The sequence below is a fragment of the Heliconius melpomene genome, chromosome 1, assembly GCF_056956725.1.
Source record: "Heliconius melpomene rosina isolate 202511_hmr_F chromosome 1, ASM5695672v1, whole genome shotgun sequence".
NCBI lineage: Eukaryota > Metazoa > Arthropoda > Insecta > Lepidoptera > Nymphalidae > Heliconius > Heliconius melpomene.
This window is the reverse complement of record NC_140389.1, coordinates 8,339,751-8,354,614: the sequence shown is the minus strand read 5'-3', so window position 1 is coordinate 8,354,614 and position 14,864 is coordinate 8,339,751. Positions and strand designations below refer to the sequence as shown.

The 14,864-nt window shown below is 30.9% G+C and overlaps 1 protein-coding gene and 1 pseudogene across 1 annotated transcript; both read right to left on the bottom strand.

Annotated features, from left to right (window-relative positions):
* Positions 1 to 5,954: 5,954 nt before the first annotated feature.
* LOC146541184 (trypsin beta-like) lies at positions 5,955 to 7,486 on the bottom strand (annotated as a pseudogene).
* A 1,691-nt stretch (positions 7,487 to 9,177) lies between these two features.
* Positions 9,178 to 11,039, bottom strand: LOC146541183 (mast cell protease 1A-like). The gene is made up of 3 exons (XM_085194915.1): positions 10,356 to 11,039; positions 9,871 to 10,013; positions 9,178 to 9,352 (listed from the first exon to the last, which is right to left on the bottom strand). Exons 1-3 carry the CDS (start codon positions 10,836 to 10,838, stop codon positions 9,178 to 9,180), a joined length of 801 nt encoding a protein of 266 aa, XP_085051041.1. The 5' UTR covers positions 10,839 to 11,039.
* Positions 11,040 to 14,864: the final 3,825 nt, after the last annotated feature.

The following is a 14,864-nucleotide window of genomic DNA, read 5'->3' as shown; positions in this document are numbered from 1 at the left end:
TTATTATGTAATATTATATAATAACATAGATTATAGATTATATATTTTTTAGAATTGTATTGCAAATGTATAAATAAAAACACCTATTAATTATGTTATATATTTTTATTTTTAGTTTCACACTGTTTATAGCACAGTATGCAAAAAGAACTTAGTGATAAGACGTTCCTTTGTCCATATTCCATTAGGTGTGAATTTAAAAATGTTAGTTCTAATTATGATAAAAAAAATATAACATATTTATAAGCTGCATAGGTACATCACTGTTATAAATTATGATGACATACAGGCGCAATGGGTGGGAACTATCGGAGTAATTGTAAAATTATTGTAAATGATTGATGTAATACTGTTTTGATATATTATAATAATATATAAGTGAATTATAATCTTTTTTGCGAGCATGTATTTTAGTGTCTAGCAGATAACGTGACTTGGGTGTGAAAAAAACATATTTTTTACATATAAATTAATTCAATTTATTTATTCCTTACATATTTTTTTTATTTTTAAATAATTGTTTAAAATGTGGATGTATGGATGTTTATAATATCTTAAAAGAAATTTGCTTGTATTTTCTATTATTAATAGAAGATTATTAGATATATGTAAATATAGTGAAATATGAGTTAATATTAGCACGTTTAATGTTAAAGGATAAAGCAAGGACAAGACAGACAGACAAGTAGTTATAATATCTAAAATCCCTGTATAAAAATATATTTATTTAATTACTTTCATGTTCTAATAACCATATTACTTTATATAGGTACAATATCCATAAATTGAAAAGTAAAGTTTCAGCCTATTTAATAAGAATTGTAACGAATTTTGTAAAACTAAATACTTTGAATTGACATAATGTTTAATTTATGAACCGATTTAAGTGAAACAAATACTAAATGTTAAAATACAATAGTGAAAACTGCATTTAAGTTAGATAAGCCATTTGTGACGGTAGCGTGAACAAACGCACAGACAAACAGAGTAGCAGACATTTTTTTTACAAATCATTATTTTCGGGTTCTATTACATTAATATGTGTCCGAAACAATAAATTTTCTTATATATATTCCATGTACATACAGCGATCAGTTATTATTTTATTATATACATCTATGTATAGATTTACGTTTATTATAAGATATTTATTTTTCTGCCTTCTCATCTTTTAGTTCTGCCTCTCAACGCGTAATGCCTCCAGAATTCGGCAGAAAGTGGGGAAAGAGCCTTAACACTAGGGTCCCTCTGCCTACCTTGTTGTGTGCGGGGTACAGCGTGACGCTAAAAAAATGTATAGATTTAGTAAAACTAGGGTTAGGTAAACTGTGTCGATCACGTAGTACTTCGTAACTTTCGAAATGACATCCACGAAGAATTCTCTATACAAACAGTGAATAAAAGTATCAGTTACAAAAATAGAAGAAATTAGAAAAAAGAAAGTTAATTCAGATCCGTTGTTAGCGGTCGTAACCGCCGTCAAAATTGTCCACGAACAAAAGAGGTTTAGAAAAACCATAATAGATACAGTTTTTGATGCCAGCTTCCATTGCTATTAGATCGAGTAATTGTGGTCTCCAGATGACTTCAATACTTCAATTATATGAGATGTGCCACTTGCAGTGAAAGCGGGCTGTGAAGCGTGATGGTTTTTACAAAGATTATTTATTATCGTTTTTGTTTAACGCAAAAACTAGTTGCGATAGCAGTTTGCTTCTACTTAGTTGTTGTTATTTTATTTATATGGTATAGGAATAAATGTGAGGCCAGTAGTGGTGCAGCGACACAGTGCGACTGTAATCGCGGCAGGCTTTAGGATTGAGATTCGAAATATTTAATATTTTCATTTTCTCGTTCTGGTAAAGAGGCAACATACAATGAAATTAGTCAAAAGAACGGAGTGTTTTAACACTAGCTTTTCTCTGCCTACTATGGTACATGCGAGATACTGCGAGAAATTAAAAGTACCTAACACGCATTTCTTACCGAGGGAATAAATAAAGAGAGATTGTATATTTCCCTCTCCGCTTATTAAGTTTAGCTGTTACAAAGCCATGGCCAGACGGAGTTATCTTTATATTTCTATAATTAGAATGAATTGATATTACCGTTCAAATTATTTATAAATAGAAACTACTATAATCTAATATAATATAATAATACAACCGGTAATAATGGTAATAGCAGTAAGCGATGTAGATTATAAGGTACCGTTAGAAAGTCATTTTACGGTAGCTTTATGTGAAGTAATCGGACGCAAATATATCAATATTATGATGTTTAGTGAATCGTAATAAACATTGTTTCTTCAAGAAGGAAAATTGTTCGTGATAACAAATAATAAGGAACAAAAGAATTAAAGAAGAATAGGGATCGGAGTGTTTTAATACTAGATTCCCAGGTTCCTTCTGCCTACCCTCTTAAGTGCGGAATACATCGTGCTGCATCCTTTAATAAGAAAATGCTTATTTGTTTTAGGAATTAATTGTAATTGAATTTATGTATCTAAAAAAGTATGGCTGTATTGTTAACTGTAAAGAAAATTCTTTATTTCAGCTTCAGTTTCAAGCAATATGTACATTGGAAAGCTCTCTCGTTCTACCATCTTTTCGTCTACTATTCGTACGTCATTTAATAAAAATAAATCATCGAACAAAATAATTTTAGTAGGAGTTTCTATTTACAAAAAATATCCTTTTTTTAGCTTTGCAAATAGAATACAAAGACTGCGGTAAAGCCTTTGAGGAGGGTTATGTTTTCACTCTGTATGTCCGTTCCTTTAATTTCTTTTACTGGTAAACCAATAAACTGATTTTGATAAAAGATACGTCGTTAAATTTGTCTTGGCACGAGGTAGGGGCGAGGTAAATGTACGAGTACCTACAAATACTAGTATTATAGAAAAAGTGATATTTAAATTCGTCACTAAATCTACATAAAACCCTTAATTCCTCTATTTTTATGCATAAAATTCATTATATAAATAAATAAAAAGTATTAGTTAAATTGCTTTCGCCGCTATTCTTACAGCTTTTGAAATTTTATTTACATAGTCATTAAAATAGAAGGTGTCTAAACAAATGTATACCTTTTACAGATAATGAATCGTTAAACTCGTCTAAGAGATGTTTAGTAAGCTTGTAAGTTGTTCTATTAATTATTATCTTTTGCTTTGAAGGTAGGTACATATATATGTATATATAGTTTCTTATACTTAGAGTGTATATCTGTTAACAGCCTATTACGCAAATTAAACGGAGAATAAAAAAAACGTTAAAATAAGAATATAATATAGAAGCTTAGTAGTTTTTACAATTATATTATTATTATTATGAAATATGTTAAAGATCGATTTAGTATTTTTTAACATTAAAACTGTACATAACGAAAAATCATGTAGCAATTTTGCAGATTTACACTCTAACACGACGTATTGCGACTGATCAATTTAAAACTAATAAAGTAGAGCCTGATTTATAATTATAATTAGTTATTATTTAAAAATAAAAAAAAATATATTAAGTTACAGTAACAATTTTTTTTTACTAAGTAACGAATATTAAGAACGCTTAGTAAGATGTCCAAAATAGTATATAAATATGAATTTGTTTTTTTATGTCACAATTGAATTACAACCAGGAAGAAGATAATTTCAAATGAACATTTTCCTTCACATCAAAACATAATTGATTGAAAATCTCTTAAAAATGCCTGCTCCAGACAATTACATCACTAATAAGAAAAGGACCTGCACTTAATTTTTCTATCGTGATTTTCACACCTATTCATTATATATAGACGTTAACTTTCACGATTTCTTCAATCGATTTATTGGCACGTGTTAACGATTGAGTTACACTGCTTATTACCAAGTATTACCAATAGCTATACTGGCTTTAGACACCTGTCAAGCTTTTAAGCTCTAACAAGAAGTCGTTCGTTTATATGGGTATACAGAAAAAGGGATTTTTTTTATTTAAATATAATTTGTAAGTTTTTAGCACTTACAAGATATATTTAAATGTTTGTTGCTGCAAAAAAACTATTACTCAGGTACTTGCATATATTTTTTAAAAATAAAAATATACAAAAATCATTAAATTTGTTTTATTTTAACATTAAATATTATCAAATGTCTTCTCTGTTGTCTGCTATTAACCCATGAAGAAGATTCACGAATTTTCCGCATGTAAAATTGAGAATTTACTCTTAAGATATTTCACTTTTCCCCTAATTTAAAATATTAGGTATTGCGTGGCGGAACTCTAGCTTTAAAAAAATTGTATAAAATCAACAATCACCACGCTTCATTAGCCTTTTAATGTAAGCGCAAATTATCTATATAATATAGAAAACTCTTCCGTGACTGACAGACAACGCTCAAACAAAGCTACTGAACTTAGAAAGTTTAGATTTATCGAAATTTGTACAGAAATGGAAAAACGTGGAATTTTCCATTTCTTAGAGTTCCAGCAAACAGCGTAGCAGGCAACGACTAATAAATATGAAATAATAAAAACTTTAAAGGATTTCAGAAGCGGTGTTCTTAAAATAGACGTAGGTATAATTTATTTGGTCATCACTTCCTTCCTTCCAAATGTGTGCTTCCCGAGGCAGTGCATCTCGAGGGAGCGGCTTATAGGGAACAATACAGGTTAGCGTTCATCGAAGACATGCCGTCATGCCTTATTGAAACTTTGTTAGAAATGCAGATACGGTTTCTTATTATTAATTTATTGATGTGAAATTCGATTTTTATGTTGAGATTTTTACGCTACGTTGGGTTGGTTGGTTTTAACACCAGGATTAGATCTAGTGTTGTTCAGTGTCTATTCTTTATTATATTTAAATATTTATGAGTCCTAATTTGAAAATAAATAGCTATAGTTCTCAATTTTTCTATGTATAGGTACACTTATGTATTTGAAGTAGAAAATTCCGTTCCCCACTTTCCGCCGAATTCTGGAAACATTGCATGGTGAGTGACGGAACTATATGGTGACAACATTTCATTTCTTCGAGTGGGAATCGAACCCACAAACTGTGGCGTTTACAGTCGCACACTCGAGCCTGCGCCACGACTCTCATCAGCATTCTCCTATAAAATATTTAAATTTAATAATTTAAACAGGAAAAATAGAAGATACATCAATATTAATGCTTTCAAACTCACAACCTAAATCTAAAATACAGTTAAAAGTGATAAATAGTAGGTAATTGGCAATTCAAGTCACATATATTCGAGCACTATATAACCCAACATATTTACTGTTGCATAAACTAAACGTTTTAACGGAGCAAACTAACAAGTGCATGTTGCGGAAGAATCCCCGCAGGCGCTTATCATCTCATTATTATGCGGGGCCTTCCTTCGCGAAAGTGTACTGTAAACTGTAGACTGTACTATATAAATTGTACTGCCTCGTCTCGATAGTGGACTAACTCTATTTATTTCTCAATACGTTTCAAGCGATATGTTCAAATTAGTGCTTTTTATATTAGGGTTCCTTATAGGGACGTCGTTCGTGTTAACGTAATAAAATTAAATGTTATCGTCGTGGAATAATAAAGTCTGAATGCAATGGTTGTTGGCTTACAGTGCACTAGACACTCTGCTTCCTACTATCCACCATATTCTGGAGGCATTGCGTGTAGAGTGGCGGATCTCAACACCGCGCGAGGAGATGAAAATTTTAAATATTTCATTTCCTTGGATGGGAATAGAATCCACAACCTGTCGCGTTTACAATCACGCGCCCTGTGCCACGACAGGCCACTAAATAAAATTTTAAATTTACAAAATACAGATAACATATAAACTTAGGAAAAATAAAGTTATTGTTAAAAAAGGTAATAATTACTAAATTCATTTTGTGAAATAATAAAAATTATGAAGTTATAATTTAATACAACTTAAACATTACATAGTTGAATAATTTTCTTCGCAGTACTCCTTATAAAGTGACTGAACAGATTTTTTCATCCATTTAACTTCTCTAGTGACGTCAGAGTACATGGTGATGTCGTCGATCATGTAGGAGACGACGCCTACTAAGAACTTGTCCTTAGACACAAGCCCATTGCCCGCATCTCCGCTATAATATTACAATATTTTAAGCTTTTATTTTTTCATGACATTCAATAGAAATGTTTAATATTGTGTTAAAGACAAAAAATTCAAATTATTATTCTGTTTTGTTCTTTTTACTACGGCGTTCCGAGCGTGCCAGTCGAGCACAAAATCACTCCACTGGCACGCTCGGAACGCCATAATAATAACAATTATTATTATTATTATGAACTCCTCTGTCATCAGTACCTATAGTATGGTATTTATTCCTTCTAAAATCGAAAGCGCGAAGCGCCATAAATTAAGAACTAAACTGAAAAATGTCTAAATACTTAGATACATACTGATAATGATAACCATTAATAGATAACGTGCACCAGTAAGCCGATGACATTTTCATTCCAGTATACCCTTCACAGTCTCGTAGAGAAATGACTCTTTGTTTGGACGCCTTCAAGTGTCTTAAGTCGCTGTAGTCAGGAAGCTTTTGAGGCTGAAAGATTGGAATATAATACAGACTTTAGTGTTTATATTTACATTTGAAAATTTCTGAGGCATATATTTTTGAATATTAATCAATCTAGACGTCATCACGTTCACTACATTATATCAATTAAAGGATTTGCTAAGCAGGTACTACGTTACGTTGGCATGATATCTGCTTTATTTAATAAAAAAAAAAATAAACAAAAAAATAAAAAAATACAGTCGAATTGATAACCTCCTTTTCTTACAGAAGTCGGTTAAAAAGATAATGATTTTTACCTTTTATCGGTAGAACGATTAGTCTCTTTCAATTAAGTGTAACACTAAATATGATTCTCTTAATACTGTTTCGACATAAAAAGAAACTAAAATATATTACATTTATTGACACCATTGTAGGATAAGCGAATATATATGGAATTAAAATTATACCTAATTTTACCATCTGATTTTACTTACCACTTGTTTTCCCCATCCACTAGTGTACAGGGCATCATTAACCATCGGAGTTTTCGTTGCAATCGGTATTTTACTTATAAAATCGCTTAGAGGCACCGGTGCATTAAGAAAACCAATACCAAGATTATATTGACCCTTTTCTGCGTTATATTTGGGATGGATGTGAAAATTTGCAACTTTTCTTACAATCTCAGCATGTAAAGGTATTGAGGCTCCAAAAAATATATTGATATCTCCATTATTATAATTAATTTCGTCTAAGCAGTGGGCAGCAGTTACCACCGCCTGGACCATGAACAGGGAGGATCCGCAAGCCGTTGGAACATGTTTTCGGAAATGCATAAAACCTGCATGAGGATATTTGTATACTGCAACTTTATATCCTTTTACAATCCTACCTTCGGTCCCATTTGATTTTGACAAGCCGAAACTCGTTGAGACGTATAAAATAAAAATCAACAGGCGTAACATCCTTAAATCGCTAATTTAGTTTCTTAATTGGTAGTCGAAAGTAGTCGATAAAACCGCTTTATAGACCGTTTTATAGTGAAAATAAATTAACGTTTTTAAATGTAATTAATTTAAGTCACGAAGTTATTTATGATATGCTATAAGTTGACGAAAATTATATTTGAAATACATTTACATATTTATTTTATTGATACTAATGTTAATTATTATTATATATATGTATATTTATACATATCATATCAAACACGAGTCGGCAATCAATGAAATTAGGTTATTGAACGTTTGTTTCTTTTTTTTAATAAAATTTATAATAACTACTCATACAATGTTCTTTTTATGGCATCCGCCGGAAATGTAACCTAGTATGTTATATGAATATCGTTCAAGCACGTCTCCTTCATAAGTTATATCTTATATTTGTACGGTGTTATAATAACAATAACTAGGGAGACTATATGAAAAAGAGTCCATTCTACATATTTTCATCTTTCCTTCAAAACTAAGAACAAAATATTTTCTATACTTACTGAGAAACAAATTTGTTTGTATATTTCAATTAATTTTTTAAGCTGCAAAGCTACGAATAACTAGTTAAAATATAGTAATTTGTTTCAAAACTTATTTAACACTTAGTGGCGCCCATAACTTCTTTTAAGTCAATCTATGAGGTTTGTTTTGAGTAAGTCCCTTAAAGTTTCACATAAGCACATTCCAGACTTTCAAAAAAATTCAAAATTCCGAAAAGCTGAACAAAAAAAATACTATTTTCTTATTTCTCACAGTTTCTCTGGTTCTTTCTCTTATTCATCATCACCACATAAGGCGCTAAAATTAATATAATTAATTTCTTTATCTCTGTATCTATTTCAGGCTTAACAGCAATATACCAAAAAAAAATTCATCCAAATTCGTCTAATCCGTTCAGAAGATGTGCATCTATAAACATTTTTTTTTTATTTTATATATTAACTCATGTGATCAGTTTAAAAAAGCAATAAAATTAATAAACTGGTATGCTTATTTCAGAATCCCTAACTTGTTTTAGTCACGGCTTTTTTTTTGTTTTTATATCTTTAATTTAATGGGGACATCTCAGATTTTGCTATATGATCCGGTCAAAAAATTAACATTGATATAATTTATTGCAAACTAGCGGCCGCCTCGCGGCTTCGCGTGCTTAAAGTACATAATTATCAATAGTTATTTAATAGTGATGAGCCTTTTTTGTCTTTCATATTATTTAAGTGTGCTTAGGAGAAATTGGCTGGAAATTTCATACATAGTAATTTAAATCTTTTGATATTTTATTTCATCTAACTAGGTAGGCGACAAACGCGCTTTGCTACGTAGATCCCCATCCCGCGAGGGTTCCGCGATAAAAAGTAGCCTATGTGTTGCTCTATAACCCCGTAAGAATGCAAGCCGTAAAATCATCGAGGATGAAAATCACGTTAATCAGGAAAAGAGCGGACGAAGCCCTTATCTCGTGATGGATGAAGGAAATGGAGTCACTGGTGGCTTCAAGAACACTGATTTAAAAGATTAGGCAAAGCCCGGAACAGATTATTTTTGATTCGACGTTTGACTGAAAAGGTAGTTCTAGGTTGAAGTAAAAAGACTTAAGTCAAAAGTACTATTATATTATTATGCTGTATATAAATTTTAATAAAACAAATAAAATATTGTTTTTATTACTTTAATCCAAAATGGTTACAGTACATTTTCCTTGACGTTTGTTTTATCCAATCGTAGAAATATGAGACGTCTGTATAGACAACTAATGCAATTGACACATCAGGCCTCTTATATGATACTATACCGACTTGGATATAGTTCTTTATAACTAAAGCACTACCGGAATCTCCTCTGAAATTAGCAATCATAAATATATATTAATTAATAAGTTAGCTTAGAGTTCTATAACTCTTCTTTCAGTTCCAGGAGAATTAAACAGCATAATTATGTTAAGAGGAATCAATAGAAAAGTTCGAATTTTATTGAAGAAGCCGATGTAAAAAAGTCCTTAACTTATACAAGCCCGAACTCGATAAATGGTTTCATAACCACAAGTTAGCCTTGTCTTGGTTACAATAAACATAAAACAAGATATTTTAGGTGTGACAAAAATGTATTTGAAAAAATACTTGCATATTTAATAGAAAAAAATAACCAACCACTAACACTATGTGTTTTCGTAACATAAATAAATAAATAGTAATAGAAAACAGGGTGAGGGAATTACTAAATAAACATATTTTAATGAATATGTAAAATAATCTTAGCATTAAAAAAATCTGCAATTTTAACTAAAAATCTACTTAGTAATTTGGGATATTTCTACATAAAAAGCTTAGGATATTTTTTGGGATTTTCATTTAACTTACTCTGAAGCGTATCTTTGTTCTTCCACGTCCCCTGCACACAGTGTACCATCTGGTAAATTAGATATCTTTCTAATACAATCTTCATAACTCCATATTCTTTGTGTGGCATAATGTAGTTTATCTGTTACTACGCTAAGCTCTTCCTAAAATGTGTAATAATATATAGATATACAGGGTAAATTAAAGTTACATGTATTTTAATTAAGGGAGTAATACTCTTCTTAGTAAATTAAATTTAAGTTTTAATTAATTAAGGTTATTCTATCCTAGAAAAATTAAACACATATTTTCAACATTGTAGATCTTAGTACCATTAAGTGAGAAAGAATATTAAATTAACTAGTTTTTCTATCAAGTTTAGTTTATTATAAGTCTGTTTTAGTAGGTACCCCGGATGAATTTCACGATTGTGGCTTTTATTTGCTAGCTATTTTGAATTTCATTGATTAGTGTATTTTTCTCAATTTCGCTACGTACAAACTTACATCAATTAGTCCCCATCCAGCAATAATACCATTTTTCTCTCTTGGAGGTTTCCTCATTAAGGCCACTCTCATAACATACTTGCTCAGAGCAAGATTACTATTTAACAAAATAAGGCCAATATCATTACTTATTTGGCTCGATATATAGTCTTCATGTATTTTCGAAGCTGCAATATGCATTCTCTTTCCTCTTCTTCTATTCTCATTGCCGACGTACACTGCTGCGTCTGAGCATCTCTTGCCGCATGACTCAATACAATGTGCCGCCGTGAGGAGTAGATTTTGGGTTATCACTGAAGCTCCACAAACAAAACTACCATGATGCTCATTTACTAATAAAAAAGAAGAATGGGCAAAGTTAGTTATTGATACAAATTCTCCATTGACCACTCTAGACTCTAGAACATCGGACTTTGATTTAGACTCTTTGGACTGAACAACATAGCCTAAAGTTACTATTAATAAAACAATATTAATACACATAATGTTCTGTTTACAAATGCTATTACAACGACGGTTTGCTCAGTTATGATACAAATTTTGATTGAAGTGACGTAAGCTATCGCTAATTAGGTTTATCGAGACTTAAACGTTTATTTTATGTACTAGTGTAATATTTCTTCGTCTTTACTGTTTAAAATGGTTTTCGATAATTCTAAGATTCTTTGAATTACAGTACTTATTTTATTTCATTTGACACAATCTTGGTAAAATTGTATGGTAGTCTGACTGTATCATTGGTAGTCATGGACCCAGTGGAGTTTTAATTTTAAAAATTTACTAATCTTCGCGCACAGCTGATTATAATTAACTTTGGAATAAAATATTATAAATTTTCAATGTACTCCCATTCTAACTACATTTCCCATTGGAGTGTATCGGATTTTGCTGACGACTGTAGTAGTAATTGTTATACGACTTTATGATAGCATTAAAACTCTTCATAGCTCTAGCAATTACCGTAAACATAAAGTCTATACTAGACTTGTAATACGGGGGAAGCAAATAAGAATTCTTTAAGTTCGGTTGTATTATATGAGAAGCCCGCCTTGATTCGCTTTGGGTGTTTATTATCCGACTGCGGTGAAGCTCAAAAACAGGGAAAGTTATGTTTTTATCCCGTATGTATGTATGTTAATTTGTTCTCCTGTAACTACTAAACCTGCGAACCAATTTTGATATTTTTAGGTTTTTGTATTTTATTTATAATTCACTTTTTAACATTATGCATTGTCCCGAATATGCAGAGGGAATCGAGTGTTAGACAATCCGTTCTCCGCTCTCCGCCCGAGTGTTGTGATATTTTGACATTGCTTGTGAAGTGCCAGAACTTAACATCGCATTTTGTATATTAGAGCGGAAAAATGAAAATAATTCATTGCAATCACTGTCAGTCATGCTGTTCCCTTAAGCCCCCGTAGCCCTTAAGTTTAAGGCCCTTAAATTAGCCCTTAAGCGATTAGCCCTAAAGTTGAAAAAATATTAATAAATCCAAATAATAAATTCGTTTTATTATAAAGTTACCTAAATATATAAAATATAATTTCTTTAAGGTAGTTTACGTTAACTATTATAATGTTGTCTAGAACTAAACTTTAAATTGCACTTAAGTACCTATTTAAGTTTTGTGTGTCATCTAAATAGTTTATAATAACTGATGATTTCAACAAAATATGTTATTTTCTATTCAGAATGAACGTGATCCAGTGGATGCACTCAAATTGTGGACCTACCACTTGTTTCAGGCTATGTTTGTTTATTATACTACATACAATATAAGAGATTTAAAACTATAAATACTTTGAATTATTGTTTTTTTAAATGATGAAAAGCAAGAGCTTTTTAAGTTAAAAAAGCAAAGAGAATTTATAAGTTACCTACGTTACTCTCTGCTTTACGTACGTCTTAAAGATAAAATTATAATTTTTGTTTTATCTGTATTCAGTAACATCTAATAGCTGTAGTAAATGAGATTTCTTTAATAATGAGTTAGAGAACCGCTACAAATATTTTTGTTCTACAACTTAAAATGATTTTGATAATAATTTATAGTAAAAACAAATATATAACAAAAAATAATATTAATAACAATTTATAACAAAAATTTATATTAATAATAAAAAACTGAATTCGAACTCTAAAAACTTATTTCTATGAAAGATGTAAAGAAACATTAGTATCTAGCCAAATTTATAACGAAATGTATTAAAAGACGAAACGCAACTACAGTAGTAAAGTAAGACTGGCGTCCAGTAAATTTGCACTTAGTACCGTTGCTACAGATCTTAGAGAGCACGAAGAAAAAGTACTGCAAACGAACATAGGTACCGTTAGATACCAACAACAGTTACGTTCCGGTTCCGATGCAATACGCTAGCGAGATTGACAATGAAATATATTCTTGAAACAGTAAAAATAATATTTCATAGAGACCGGCGCACTCGTATATTTAAATGATGGACGCTTATCCACTAATTAGTTGACGCTTCGTTTGTTTGTTTCAAGTGGTGGATTATGTTATATGAAATGGAGGTTTTCCGTATAGCGGGAGAGGGAATTTAAAGATGGGAGGTAATATGTTACAGAGGGAACCTAATACTTTGTTCCCAATTTTTCGTACTTTTTTCTAGACATTGTGTGTAGAACCGTGGAACTCAACACCGCGATTTAAAGAAATCAAATAAACTACAAGTTTTTATAGATAGTATAGAATACAAACTTACTTTCGAAATTGTAGATTTTTTTTATAATACTTCTTAAATAATTAGGTAAAATAAACTCATAATTTATTAAAAACATTTGTGTCTCTCTCGATAATTTGCCTAATAGGCTGCTAGCAGGTTTACACTCTAAGCCGACGATATTACACGTAATTTAACTTAAAAGTTTATACCTAGAATCTAATTTGTTAATTTAGTTGAGACAATATGGAAATTGATATGTCTTTTATCTCCACTTTGACATGCACTCAAACTTACACAAAAAATTCAAAAATGCACTCAGCTCACTCAATATATTATAATTGTGAATTTAATAACGTTTAAAAACGACTTGTAAAGATGCTTAACATATTTTTGGCTTTATCCTGGATCCTGCACATAGCAGTGTAGGCAGAGGAAACCTGGGAACTGGGAACCTAGTAGTAAGTTCGTAACCCACTTTCTGTCGAATTCTAGGTGCATTACGTGTTGAGGGGCGGAACCCAACGGCGCGCTATGTCTCAACACACAAAATATTAAATATTTCATTTCCTCGGGAGGAATTCACCACGACTGGCCACGACTGGCCTCCATATATGCTTAACATAGAATTTATATAATTGTTATCAAAACTTAGCCATAAATAACGATTTATATTGACATTTCTATTCCAAGGTAACAGATCCTTTCGTTCTACAAACAAGTTGCATATATTAAATGAGAATTAGTAGGTGTTAGCACTGAATTATTTTCGTCGCTGAACCAGACGACACGCGTAGGCGGGATCTCGTTTCGAAGAGGTTTATTAAGTGAGGATTAAGTTATACTAAATAGTATTAATGGTAATTTAATGAGAGTTACTTAAGTATTTAAACAGGTATTATTCTTTGTTGATGGTGTAAGAATGGCATAAAGCTTCGTGAGAATATGTTAATCTGTTATATATTATATATATGTATGTCGTAATGACTTAAATTATATTAATTATATTTAAAAGGTAAATAAGTGTCTTAATGGGTAGGTTTTCTCTGTCTATTAACTATATGCAATTTAGTATTTTTCTAGGTCATCATTGCGTAGTGGGATAGCATCAACTGTAAATTTGAACGTTGTGGGTTAGATTCCTATTCCAGGGATTGATCTTTTCCTCGCCCTAGCAAAACAAAGCAATGTCTCGAATTCGGACAGAGAGTAGAGAGCAGATGTCATGCCGTCATGATGTCATGTCACTAGGTCCTTTCTGTCTGCCCAGATATATATGGGCTACGACGTGAAGCTAAAAAGACAGTGTGGTTCCAATAATTAACCCTTTGAAGAACCATTTTCATTTTGTATTCCCAGAAATGTCAGGTTTATATGAAGATGAAGACCTTATGATCTTTTTTCATTTATTTATAATTTTCTGACTTAGTACAATTTCCACCAAATACCTTTACCCATTTTAACACGTTTTATTTTTTTTTATACTTTACGATCTGTCAATATAACATTACATCGATAATAGTTCATTTTTAACACCTAATACATTTTAAGTATCTTTTATACCTAAATTTTTACTTGTACAGTACATAATACTGTTTGTATAAGAAAATTGTAAAGACGCAAGAACAGAGCACGTTGCATTTTTTTTTAATTTTACCTATAGCTATAAAATTTCAACCTACACTTATATTTTACTTTTAGTAAATTTTTAAAGCATAATCTAAGGCTTATTCTTTTTTGCGGGAAAAAGCGTCAAGGCGGAAAAAGAAATAATATTAAAACGTCAAAATCAAGTCGTACAAAATAGAAATGTGCTTAAAAAGATAAT

What these genes read in the sequence shown, in the direction of transcription:
- LOC146541183 (XM_085194915.1), bottom strand. Translation starts at nt 10,838, where the DNA reads ATGTGTATTAATATTGTTTTATTAATAGTAACTTTAGGCTATGTTGTT. An exon ending in CTGGATGGGGACTAATTGAT is followed by an intron (nt 10,014 to 10,355) that starts GTAAGTTTGTAC and finishes TACACATTTTAG; the next exon opens with GAAGAGCTTAGCGTAGTAAC. An exon ending in GAACAAAGATACGCTTCAGA is followed by an intron (nt 9,353 to 9,870) that starts GTAAGTTAAATG and finishes TGCTAATTTCAG; the next exon opens with AGGAGATTCCGGTAGTGCTT.